General features: G+C 51.3%; 1 protein-coding gene across 12 annotated transcripts in view; it reads left to right on the plus strand.

The window, feature by feature from the left end:
* The first annotated feature begins 645 nt into the window (after window positions 1-645).
* Window positions 646-13,245, plus strand: part of P4HA2 (prolyl 4-hydroxylase subunit alpha 2) — a 33,295-nt gene continuing 20,695 nt past the window's right edge. The window contains exons 1-5 of one of the 12 annotated variants that reach the window (XM_046666454.1): window positions 646-719; window positions 1,212-1,350; window positions 9,922-10,045; window positions 10,722-10,818; window positions 11,489-11,640. In XM_046666454.1, the coding sequence (XP_046522410.1) occupies window positions 9,964-10,045; window positions 10,722-10,818; window positions 11,489-11,640 (331 nt within the window). In that variant the 5' untranslated portion in view covers window positions 646-719; window positions 1,212-1,350; window positions 9,922-9,963. Of the gene's footprint in view, window positions 720-744; window positions 892-1,069; window positions 1,351-7,068; window positions 7,117-8,375; window positions 8,726-9,921; window positions 10,046-10,721; window positions 10,819-11,488; window positions 11,641-13,245 lie in introns of those variants that run through there. The other 11 variants (XM_046666451.1, XM_046666455.1, XM_046666453.1 and 8 more) reach the window with 11 other exon arrangements.

The following is a 13,245-nucleotide window of genomic DNA, read 5'->3' on the forward strand; positions in this document are numbered from 1 at the left end:
GAGCTCCTGACTCAGGAGCTGGGGGCAGTCTGAATCCCTTTGGGAGCTTGGCCCTGGGGGGCGGGGGACCCCAGGTCCCTAGTCTTCTTCAGGGCCTTCTCCAAGGTCTGTCCCCTCCCGTGACACCTCGGCTCCTGGCCAGGGTAATCGCACCCCTCTGTAACCTGAGGGTAGTGAGGGTGGGGAGGGGGCAGTAGGAGCCCGTATACACGGCAGAACCACCGAGGAAATGGGCATGAAGGGAGGCCGGAGGAGTCCGTCAGCATTTGGGGACTCTCCCTCCCACAGCACTGGCGCCAGGAGCGAGTCGTGGGCCCTTCTCCCGCCGCCCAGGGACTGGGAGCAGGGCGGGGCGAGTCCCCCAGGTGGGAGCCGGGCGAGGGGAGGCGCGCGGCGTACGTGCGGGGAGCGGCGGGCGGCATGAAGGGCGCGGGCAGCCGGCTTCCCCCCGGCCTGAGGCGGCCTCCCGGCTCCCCCGCGGTCGGGCGGCCTGAACCTCCCCAAGGTCGCTGGCGGTGGCGACCCCGGGCGGAGACTCTCCGGGCGCTGAGCCAGGGCCGGGCCGAGGCGGCCGGGGCGCGGGAGGTGGGGACGTGGCGGCGGCTCAAGCAGGCGGAGCCGGGCGGCGGAGGGAGGCGGAGCCGCCGAAGGAGGAGGCGCCAGCGGGCCGGGCACCGCCGCGGGAGGTTCTGGAAACGCCGGGAGCGGCGCGTGTCCAGGTGAGCGCCCCGCCTGCTCCGTCGCCGCTCCGCCGCGGGGCTCGGGTGCGGGCAGGGGTCGCGGGGTCGGGGGTCGCGCCGCCCGCAGCCCCGCGCTCTCCGCCTCGTGTCTACACCCGTCTGGGTTCCTGTCCTGTCGCCTGCGTCCCCTCCCCGAGCTCAGGGTGGTGAGGTCAGCGGCGCCCTTCCTGCCGGTCCCCCCGGCGGCCGCGCCGGCCCGGGAACTTGGCCGCCCTGCCGTGTCAGGCTCCCGGGAAGGACGGCCTGGCCTCGGGGGCTGCCGGAGCGTGGCGGCCGGGTCGGGGGCGGGTGGGGCAGGCCCTGAGGGGCCGCTTAATGTTAGTGAGGTCCACTTTCCTCTCTCCAAAGGACTGCGAGTCTGTGGCCTTGTCCGGGCAGGGTCCAGCTTGGTGCCCATAAAGACGGGCTGTTGGGTGAGAAAGTTTTTTTCCCTCCAGACATCCCTTTCGAACCAGGGTGGTTTTTCCTCAGCAGCTGCAGAGACCTGTGGTAACTAGTTAACTAATCCAACAAACGGACCCTTCTGTGTGTCAGAAACTGCAAAGAATTGCTAGCCCAAGTGGGGCAGACGGACTGGAAGACCGGGAAAGTCCAGGCCCCAGGCAGTGTGGTGAGTGATGTGTTGGGAGGGAGCCCCGGGCGGTGGATACTTAGTAGAGGACAGGATGCTTCAGGCCAGAGGGTTTCCGGGAGGAGGTAACCCATGAGCTGGAGTGGTCAGATGAAGGCTGAATAAAGGATAACCTAGAGAGAGGCACAGCCTGCGTGAATGGCAGCAGACCTAGGCACTCTAGTGGAAGCAAGGTAGTGGGAGAAGGGACACCTCAGAGGATAGCTGCCCATGGACCTGTGCGCAGGAGCTTCAAGTGAGAGGACAGTACCTGGTACTGTGCCCTGCGTGTGGAGGGTGCTCAGTGAACCCTTGCAGCATGAGTGTGGATCAGGGCACTTCCTACTTCGGCACAGCATAGGTGGGCCCCTGGCCTCCGTATTCTAATCTGATACCTTTAAGATGGTGTAGAAGAACATTAGAGTCCATCCCAAGACTGAGACTAGTCTTAAGTGTCTTCCACTGTAGAGTGACACCTAAGGCTTGTGCTTCTTGATGTAAACCATCTGAGGCCTGACAGCCTCAGCTCTCTTGCAGGAGATCCTGGCCCTGAGAGCAAGGGTTGGGGGACATCACTTTGTAGTGAGGGCATTGTCAAATGTCCCAGATTTTGCAGAGATCCACTCTCCACCTGATAATTTATAGAATGTTCTCGCAGGCTGCTGCCTCTTAGCCTGTATCACATCTGGGGCAACAGGTTCCGTGATTTAGTTCTCTGTTAAACGTCCTTTGTCTTGTGCTTAAACTGCTCCTGAAGTGTCCAGGGTGCAGTCTTTCACTGTAGTTCTGGGCTTCAGGGCCCAGCCTCTCTGTTTACTTCTCCTCATGTGTTTGGGCTTTGAATCCTTTTCTTCTGGGGCCTTCTTTTTCTCTGACAGCCAAGGAAGCCACGTAGCAAGGATGGAGTGAGTTGGCTGGGGGCCTTATCCCAGAGATGCTGTCATACTGGGCCACTCTAGTTCTCTTGAGAGCTCAGCAGGCAGACATGCTGATGACTAGGCATTGTCTGTGGCCTGTGATAGGCCCTTTTACCCTGTCACAGGCTCTGAAATGGGGTGCCTGGGAGAGTGCTTACTTTGCCACTGGTTTAGCTTGGCCAGAGCTGATCTCTGTTCATTCCTTGAGTACCTCCTGTGTGCCTGGCTTCTGCTTAGAGTGTGCCTGGGGCTGGAATGAGGAAGGAGGGAGAGGAGGAGGCGCTGTCCTTGCCCTTGGCTAGCTCATAATCTCTCTGAGATTGCTGCTTCACATTGGCAGTTTGCCATGAGCTAGGGGAGGAGCTCAGAGTGTGAGTGCTTATCAGAAGGAGAGACTGCGTGGGTGCAGCCCTGAGGGATGATTTGGGTGAAGGAATCTGGGATCTATTCATTTCCTGATAGAACCTCCCTTTTTGACTCTGCCCTCCCACATCCTTGGGAGGGTCTGAGGCTGGCTGCGAGACTTTGGCCGATTCATGGCCCTGCTGGCTGATAGTGTGCATTGGGCTGGTGGGTGTGTCCTTGGCTCCTGGGATCTGTCAAGAGTTTAATTTTATGCAGATGGAGTTTGGCAGGAAATGCAGTGATGCAGGCACGTGCAAGCCCAGACGGAATGCTGGAGCAAGAGTTAAATTTTGAAAAAGTTGCTCGAATCTAGCAATTTGGGCTTTTGAAGTGCCCCAGGGTGGAACATCAGCCTGTCCTAGAGCAGAGAGGGCTGGTGGCTCCTGTGGTCTCTGGGGTTTGTGCTGGGGATATGGAATGAGGGATATAGTTTTTATTCTCACGAGGAGCAGAGGGGAATGAAAAGTCGGCTAGACTTCTTGGAGTCCTAGGAGACAGTTTTTATTCAAATGGTATCATTGTATGGCAGAGAATTAAATGTTTGGGTAGTGCGTTCTCCAGCTCAGAAAGGATCTGTCTGAGCCTTGGTCACAGACCAGCATCTGCTCTATACCTTTCAGGAAGTGCTTGCTAGAATGTAGCTTGCTCTGTACCTGGCACTCCTGAGGGCCAGGGTGCGGCCAAGATCCTGAGGGTGGTACTTGTAGGAATTTAGAGGGAGCAGATTACAGGCATAGAAATCCTAGAGTATTGGTCCAGTGCCCTGCCTTTTGCAAGAGAACTTTTCTTCATTGGTGAACTTCAGAGCCAGTGATGCCCAGTTCCAGGGTTATTTCCCGATGGTCAGTGTGCTGCATTATGCCTGACCGTACTGTCTTCTAAGTTTATGTTTCATCTTTTTGGGCACTCCTGGAATGTGGAGCTTGCCCAATTTATGCCTTGCTTTCCTTTTCACTGTCCCCTAGACTGGACCTTCTTCCTCTCCAGGGATTAGCTGGGCAGGTGGCCGCTTCAGATCTACTGATGTTCCTCCAGTACTCTTGGTGCTAGTGACTGGTATAAGTTGTGCCTGGCACTGGGCTGCCCACTGACATCTGTCATCTCATTCAATCCTTACAACAGCCCTATAAGATGTAGGTTCTAATATTATCACCATTATATAGATGGGAAAACTGAGGCTCAGAGAGACTTGTAATTTGTGTAAGGTCACAAAAGCCAGGAAGTGATGGTGGAGCTGAGATTTAACTCTGGGACTGTCTGACCCCAGGGTGGATGTGCTTGCCTACTGGACTGTGTTGCCTTGCCCTGAGCTAGTCTGGTTGGTCATTTGTGAGTGCTGTGATGTCTGGAGCAGGAGTGACTGCTCACCTGAACTCGAGGCACCATCTTTCCTGTCTTCTGGGTCCATGTTGCTGTCTGCCTTCTGGTGCCCTCTAGCCATGGATGTCGTGAAGCGGCTTTGTGAACCACCATAAAGTCTTTGACCTAGACAGGCAAAATGAGACTCCTCCTTTTGGGAGGCCCTTGTGCTGTAAGACAGCAGATGTGACTGAGTAGGACTGAATGGCAGCAATTCTAGTGGCAAGTATGTTTTGGATTTGAGTCTTGGTTCTGCCATTGATTTGTTGTAGCATGTCAAGTGTGCAGGAAACCCTCTCTCAGCCTCAGTTACCTATCTTATATATTTATATCTGAAATGGAGATAATTATCTAGTTTACAAGGTTTTGATGAGGATTAGATGGTAGAAATGAAAGATTTTGGGAAACATAAATAGTGGTTATCTTAGCCTAGTTCCCAGAAAACAGAGCCCAAGGCAGAGCTTAAGTGCTTAATGCTTTATTGAAGGTGCAATTGCAGGGCAGCAAGGGAAAGGCAAACGAAAAATGAGGTAGAGAAGGATAGGAAGCAAATAAAAGGTGGTGCTTTAGCAAGCTGGCCAGTCTGCATAGTGATACACTGGTTGTTCAGCTGTACAGGACATCTCTGGGCAAGCTCTACAGAAACTCCATGCCACAGAGCAGTTTCTTAGTGGAGGCCTGAGGAGGGAATTTATCTGCTGACGTCCTCTTGTCTTCTGTTCTTCATTGGTCAGAGTTGCCTCGTGAGACGTTAACTCCCCCTTACTCCTCTGTTGTACTACCAGGGCCCTCCAGAAGTCACTGGGGAGGCCTGTGTGGCACCTCACTGGAGTATGGAAGTAGTGGGAGGAGCCACAGATTTGGGGTCTGCACAGCCTCCTCTCCTGGGTCTGAGCCAGAGGAAGTGGCCCAGGGCCCAGGAGACAGGTGAGGCCAAGAGAGTATGAGGTGGTGTACATCAGATGCATCTAATATGGTGGTGTGTGGATTTCGTCCTCGTGTGTACTTCCTTCTTGTGAATTAGTCTCACCTAGACTGCCAAGTCTCTGCCAAGACTGTGACTGAAAACCCAATGTGGCTTTTGCATGTCATTGTTTACAGCCTTCTCTGCTACTTCATTGCCTAGTTACTGAAGCAGGAGACTTTGTGGTTTTGATGGTACCCAAGTGGGAAGTACAAATCAACGTTTTCATGTACCAGCTAGGGAAAGTATAAGGATAGATACAGATGAACATCTAGGCTTCATTAGGTTCTCAGTGAAGGAGAATATTTTTCATGTGAGGTAGTCGTTGAAGATATGAAACCTGGAGTCATGAGAGAGTGCTGGAGAGGGTGGTAGGGCCAGGTCATGCAGAGTCAAAAAGGCCCTTAGGACTAAGGAGTTTGGACTTTATCCTGAGGGCAGTGGAGAGCCTTTCGAGGGTTCTTAGGGAGAAAGAGACCAAACGAGGGTCTGTAGTGAGCCATGCTGGCCACTTTGTAGAGCAGAGCTGGGAGGGAGGTGAGATGAGAGACCAGTGCACACAGGGGCCAGGATGGCTGCAGGAGGGAATTAGGTGTGATGACTCCGACCAGGATGATGACTGAGGCATGATATCAGGTAAGGAGAGTTGGGTGCCTCCCATCTTTCCCTGGGGTGCCAGTGACAGCCGCTTGTGGACCTGAATGAACATCCATGTGCTTAGGTGGCAAGGTCTCCTGGAGCCTCTGCACAATTCCTCCTGGGTTGAGCACACAGATCCTCTTGGCTCTGCCATACCAGATTTGGCCACACCACTGAGAGGCAGGGCCGCTGGGGGGAGCCCTGTGCAGGCAGGTTTTGCCCCTTCACAGAAGGCAGGCCACCTCTTGTAACTGCCAAGCAAGACTTGTTTGTTCTCAGCAAACCCATGTTCTGTCTCTAGGCTGTTAAATGCATTGTTAAAACTCAAGCTGTTGCATTTGGGTTGCAGCTGGGAGCTTGGCAGAAGTTCCTGCCTGATGAGGTAGGGGAGAAGCTAAGGACACTGCTGGTTTGCAGCTGGAAACATCTTTTCATGGCCATTTGGCCAGGTTGTAAATGTCCTTTCCAAAGAGCAGGCTTGTTGGGGCCTCTGATTGTATGTCTTGGAATTGCCCTATGCTTAGAAACAGTGCCGGTCACCTGGTGGGTGAATCACTGTTGCTGGCTTGTTGGCAGGCTTCGGAGGACCTCCCTGTGGGGATCCAAACTCTGGCTGCTGGGGCTGCTTTGGAGTCCATTTGAGAGGGCCTTCTTTGTTTTCTTTTCATTTTAAGCATATTATAAAATATATTTTATTTAATTAATTTATTTTTTGAGGAAGATTAGCCCTGAGCTAACTGCTGCCAATCCTCCTCTTTTTGCTGAGGAAGGCTGGCCTTGAGCTAACATCCATGCCCATCTTCCTCTATTTTATATGTGGGACGCCTACCACAGCATGGTAAGTGCCAAGTGGTGCCATGTCCGCACCTGGGATCCGAACCGGGGAAGCCTGGGCTGCTGAAGTTGATCGTGCGAACTTAACCGCTGCGTCACCGGGCTAGCCCCAATATAAAATATATTTTAAATTTCACATAGAACTCTTTGTAGAAATGTCAGGAAGTACAAATAAGTATAAAGAGAAAAAATTATTCTGCCAAGATATAACCAGATGCATGACTCTCTTCTTGTGTATATACATGTGTATATATATGCATATACATATAAGTTTTTCCTTGTAAAAATGAAATCATGGAGTACATTTGGGAGCCTGCTCTTCTCATTTAACAGTATGCTTTCATCTTTTCTCCATGTACATATGCATACAGTATCCATTCTTTTTCTTTTCAAAAGATTGGCACTTGAGTTAAAATCTGTTGCCAATCTTCTCTCTCTCTCTTGTTTTTTCCTCCTTCTCCCCAAAGCCTCCCTTTACATAGTTGTATATTCTAATTGTAGGTCCTTCTGGCTCTGCTATGTGCGATGCCGCCTCAGCACGGCTTGGTGAGAGGTGCTAGGTCCTTGCCCAGGATCTGGACCCGTGAAACCCTGGGCTGCCGAAGCAGAGCGTGTGAACTTAACCACTTAGCCATGGAGCTGGCCCCGGTATCCATTCTTGCATAATCCATAACAGTCCGTTGTATGGAAGAAATGTAAAATTTTCAGTTGTTGTAGTTTCCTAACTTGAATAAGTCTGTGTTGAAGTATTATTTGTTGGGTGCCTGATATGGGCCAGACATTGTTCTAAACTCAGGATGTTGCTCAGATAAAACTTAATATTGGTTTTCTGCTCAGGCTTGGTGTCACTTTGTTTTTCATAAAAGGAGGTTCAACATTGCCCGTTTCCAGGCCTATTCAGCGTGGATTTCTGAGGGTTCCTGGCAGGACTTTCAGCAGCAATGAATACTTTGTGAGGGCAGGCTCACATACTCCCACCTACTCTGTCCTAAGCAAGCTCTGGGTATAGGTATGAGATGGGATGGGGGGGCATGTAGGTGGTTGGCCTTTCCTGCACTGTATGACACAGTCACCTCTTGAACACTGCGTTCTCGCAGTCTGGCCCTGATTAGGTGATCTTTTGTATAAGTGTTCAGGGGCCCAGAATCAGGAGAAATAGGGTGAGGCTCTAAGGCACCCCTGCCTGGGGTGGCAGTGTTGAATGTGGCAGTCTGGGGCTGCTCAGGGTACCTACCTCTCTGGGCCAGCAGAGTCATCCTCCCCTTCCTCCATCAGAGCAGGATTTTGCAGGCTCTTGGTAAGCCATTTCCCAGAACCTCTTCTGTGATTCTTTGGGGCTCTGCCTCCAGGCTGGGATTCGTGGATGGGCTCTGTCTAAGCCAGATAGCACATTCCAGAGAAATGACAGCTGGTGTTCATGTAATGAAGGAACCTGGCAGCTTTTTCCTGAGTGCTGTAAGGCATGAACTGTGGACAGTATCACCAGGGTGACTTAAAAGGAACAGAGAGGCTTCTCCCTCACTTGAATTTGTTACCTGATCTGTGAAGAGATATGCCATTTCAATTGATGACACAACAGGGGAAAAGTGCTAGGGCCACTACTTCCATCCATGTCTGGTCTGGTCTCCTGCCTGGGCCCTGCTCTCCCACTACCCCAGTCTGACAGGCAGTTGGCTGGTGCTTCACTGTCCACAGATATCGCTTCCTAGCCCTGGGTTTTTACTGCCCCTCCCTACACACGTACAGAAGGTGCTCTCTCAGCTAGTCAAGCCTCTTGAGATAGAAGGAACAGACACCATCTCCTGTGAAAGAGGCTGTGTAAGCAAGCAGAGAGGCCTTCTGGAATCTTGGGGTGGAGATGCAGTATGGTGAGGCCTTGGAATGACGTGGGGCTGGAACAAGGAGGACCAGGGCTCCACCTCAGGACTAGCCTGGGCCTGCTCACCTTCTTTGAGACTTGCTTTCCTTTGCTTCCCTAACTCCATAATGGATCCCTTAACCCAGTGCTCCTGACCCTGCAGCAGGTTCTGGGCTGAAAGATCTTGTCTTCTGTATCTCTGGGCCCCCAACCCCTAGGGCACTGAGGGGCATGCTGCTGGCTCTGCCCACGCTTGTCAGGGACTTGAACAAATGGGGTCATTCACTTATTCTCTCCTCTTCCTGATATGAAACTGGTTTGGGGGTGGGAGTTGTGGTTGGACTTCTCTGAGCCTCTCCTGCGACTACAGTAGATTGGAATTTCTCCTGAAAGGACGAGGTGAGGAATGGGGGCTGTGACTGTGTCTAATCGACCTTAATAGGCAAAAAAATGGATGAATTGGCATTAGTCAGCTCAGACTTAGAATTGTCAGATGAGACATACATTTTGGGGGGGAAACGTTTGTATTTCCTTTATTTTCCTTGTTTTCTCCTAGTAAATTTCCACTGGGCCTGTCTGACCTAGAGCAGGAGGAGGAAGGACTGGCAGAGCTTGGGCTTAGGTAGCTGCTGGTCCTCCAGCATGCTCTGGGCTGCGTGGCTGTGCTGGAAGATGATGTCTCAAGCTTCTGTTGTATGCTTAGGTCCACTGCCAGCAGGGCTTGCCCCAGGTTGTGCCTGCTGCCTTCAGAGCTGGGTCTGACTATTTCTACGCTGATGAGAAGACAGCCACTGGCCTCTTACCCATGTCAGCAACCCAGCTCAGCCCGAGGTTTTGGCCCTGAGAAGCTGATTCATTTTTGTATCCTGAGTGCCTAGCTCAGTGCATGGCGTATGTAGGTCTTTGGTAAATATTTGTGAATGGTGACTCGCCAGTGAGGACAGTGTCTGCCAAGGAGCCTCACAACAGGAAGAGCAGTGTCTGCTCAGAGTGTCCACTCCTCAGACTGCTCTCGCTGTGGCTAGGTACAGACTGGCAGGGGGCAGTTTTATTCCTCTTCTGGCCGACCATTTGCTGCCCACCTCTTTTTGGGTGTGGGTCCTCTGGAGCATATTATACCAACTTTTTCTGTCATTGTTTCTCCTGTACTGTCAACCTTCTTGTGGGCAGGGGATCCGTGTTACATCTGGGTCCCCAGTGGCTGGCACTGTCCTGGCACATGTGTTGGAAGGAAAGATAGGAACAGACAATAGGCAGTCTGTGAAATGAGGAGTGGGCTAGAATCTTGGACTGACAGACTATTAGAACCAGGGGTGATTGTCCCCCACGCAATTCAGCCTTCCCATGTTTGCCAGTGGTTACCAGGAGTTGAGAGGGCAGACTCTTTCCCAAAGGCATGTGGCCCCCTAGAGCAGGGGCCAGAATTGAGCACAGATCACTGGTTCCACTCCCTGTGCTTGCCACTGTTGATCCTGAATGTCTTTCTTAGCTTCTGTGTGCTAGGTCAGGATTTTGGCATGTTTGAATCTGTGTTTGCGTGTGCACATGTGTACGTTTTTCCTCACCTAAGTTGCTTTTTTTCACTGTTGATCCAGTGACAGTCACTGAATACCTTGCAGACACTGCCCTCTGTGACCATGAAATTCCGGGTGTCCGTGTTGCTGGTGGCCTGGTTTGGTGTCCTGGGCTGCGTGCAGGCCGAATTCTTCACTTCTATTGGTATGTGGTGACAGGATTGTTATCTACCTGAGCAATCTTGGGCTTAAGTGCCAGGGGATGTCACTGCCCAAGGCCTGTTCTCATTTAGGATGGACTGACCTCACCCACGACTTTTGACCAGTTCTGGGGAGAGTGGGAGTTGCAGAGTTGCTTTCTCCCCTTCTGAGGCCCTGATGACCTGGATCTCCTAGGAGCCAGTTGTCTCAATTGGGACCACCCCCTGGGGAGTTCAGGTTGTTCTTTTCTGACTATCTTTCTCCTGGATAAGAGTGGTTCTGAGCAGAGAACACTCTGTGGCCAGTGGATCCAGCTGCTCTTCTTCTGACAAAGTCTCAGAGCTTGTTTCCATGTCATGATGCCTCCAGGATGTCCATGCCCCAGTGGCATGACCCAGCTGGGTGACAGTGGGAGAATGAGATTTGGGGCTTCCTCCTTAAGGTGTCTCCAGTGCACTTATCTCCACCTCCCCTTGGAGCCTCTACCTCTCTCTTCCTGAAGCTGGAGGCCAGAACCATGTGAGTGTCTAGGCTCTCTTTAACTCCAAGTCCCCACCATCCCAAGAGAACTGGTATGCCCTTGGCCCAGGGGACTTGCCTCTATCCTGGTGTTCTGTGCCCCGAGGAAGGGGACTGGACATCCCTCACTCATTTCTCTCTGGCCCTTCTCTCCCTTGCAGGGCACATGACAGACCTGATTTATGCAGAGAAGGACCTGGTGCAGTCTCTGAAGGAGTACATCCTTGTGGAGGAAGCCAAGCTCTCCAAGATTAAGAGGTGTCTGTCATCCTATGTCCCCACACCCACCCTGAGTCAGTCCTCCTGCCTGCACTGGAACCCATCCAGGGTACCTATAAAAGGAAGCCTTTAAAAAGGCATTATGGGGCTGGCCTCCAGGTTACTTGATGCCAGTCCTCCAGAGTGACTAAATACATGGGCTAAGCACTCACTGCTTTTTCCTTTCTATTTAAGAGACTTTTTGCATACATTAGGGTTCCTAGCTCTTATCTAAATCAAGGGTCTGGAAGTAACTGTGGGGAATTACTGTATTCTTTTTTTTGCTGTGGGGGGAGTGGAGATTAGCCCTAAGCTAACATCTGCTGCCAGTCCTCTTCTTTTTGCTGGGGAAGGCTGGCCCTGAGCTAACATCTGTGTCCATCTTCCTCTAATTTATATGTGGGACACATATAAATTACCACATGCTACCACAGCATGGCTTGCCAGGCGGTGCCATGTCCGCACCCGGGATCTGAACCCGTGAGCCCCGGGCCGCCGAAGCAGAACGTCTGCAGTTAACTGCTGCACCACTGGGCCGGCCCCTGTATTCATTTTTTGTTTCTTTATTGCCTCTTGTTGAAAAGAGTCCTGAATCTTAACAGGGAAATTACCACAAGTCAAGACTCTTGTGGGTGAGTGTATTAGTCTTCCTTTTCCTCTGGTTCCACAGCTGGGCTGACAAAATGGAAGCCCTGACCAGCAAGTCAGCTGCTGACCCAGAGGGCTACCTGGCCCACCCTGTGAATGCCTACAAACTGGTGAAGCGCCTGAATACAGACTGGCCTGCACTGGAGGACCTTGTCCTGCAGGACTCAGCTGCAGGTGAGGGCTGGTGAATAGGTGCTTGGATAAGCCTGTATGTTTGTGTGCTCACACGTGGGAAGTGTGTGTCTGAGCCTGTCCTGGGTCTGGGTGTTGGTGGGCATGTGCAGTATGTGAACATGGACCCTGCTGTCTCATGGCTCTTTCCTTTCTCTGGGGACCTGGCAATTGGCTGTCCTTGTTTTTTAATATGTAATAATAGTCAGTTCTTAGCTTTTCTAGTGTGTTTCCCTTTCTTTGGCAGTGATTTTTTTCTAATTACACTTTTGTAATATGTTTTATAGAAAAATAGGAAAACAAAAATAATCATGTAAGAAAATTGCAATTCTTAATCCAGGTTGTGATAAGCACTATTAAAATTCCAGTCTTTCTACACATGCATATACATTAAAAAAAAAGAAAAAAGGAACCATACAAATATACCAGGGCATGCAAACCCACTTGCTTTGAGCGACCAAATGAATTAACAAAAATGAGTTAAGTGGGCTGGGTAATGGGGTCACTACAAGCTGGGGAGCATCGACCTTATCTAAATTCATTCCCATTTGTATATTTTAGAAAAAAAAAATCTGTCAGCAGATTTGTGACATAGCATGTACTCTTTTCCTGAATTTTCCAGCTTCTCCATATGTCCATTAAATGTTCTTCTGCAACATGATTTTAATGGCTGGACAGTAATATGTTATACCGATATAGCATAAAAGTGGTCAAGTCAGTAGACATGAATTTCCAAATTTTCAGCAGTTTTGCACATACATCTTGGTGCCCACCTCTGATTACCACTTCTAGGAATTTTTCCTAAGAAAATGTTGGCAGGTCAGCGTATGAACTTTTTTAAAGCTTTAACTGTGCTTGGTGCTTTTACTGTGGTAGTACTTTCTATGCTCTAACATTTTCCTCTCAACAGGAGATGGTGGAACAGGCATGGAGGTGGGTCCTCCTGACTTCCAGCCCTGGGCTCAGCCCCCTGGACTCACTGCCTCTTCTTCCTAGGTTGAGAGTGCTGATTAACTTCAGACTAGTTGTCTCTCTGGCTGAGGCATTTCAGCTCTTGTGGCCAGACTGGGCTGGGCTTGGCTGGGGGCAGGGTGGCCTCTGGGGAGGGATTGGTGAGCTCAGCTGAGCTGGACATATGCCTGGTGAGCTCACTGCCTCCAGAAGCTATGGCCTGCCTTTCCCAGACCACTGTCTCCCAGCCTGGGCCTGGAGTTCAGAACTGGCTATTTTGCCTGCCCTATTGGAGAATAAGCCTGCCCAGATGACTTCCCACTCTCCAGTCTTGTTCTCCACACCCCACCCCCCTGTCAACATCTGGTTCCTTTGGAAAACCTTATAATTATCTGGAGGGAGACAGGATGGGTCCAGAGAGCAATAGGTTGTTTTTGCCTCTGACTTTGAGAGTTCTTGCCCCTGAAATGAGAGGGACACGCTGACAGTGTGGCTTTTTCTAAGGGCATGTTTTCTTTTTCCTAGATTCTAAATTGGTAGAGTCCCTGACCATGCAGCCATAAAGAAGACAGGGTTGCAGCTTCTTGGTCCCTGGGTCCCCACGCATAGTTAGAAGTGGGTGTTTGAGCCTGAGGTCATGAGAGTGGGTGGCCATGC

The sequence above is a fragment of the Equus quagga genome, chromosome 7 (genome assembly GCF_021613505.1).
Source record: "Equus quagga isolate Etosha38 chromosome 7, UCLA_HA_Equagga_1.0, whole genome shotgun sequence".
Lineage (NCBI taxonomy): Eukaryota > Metazoa > Chordata > Mammalia > Perissodactyla > Equidae > Equus > Equus quagga.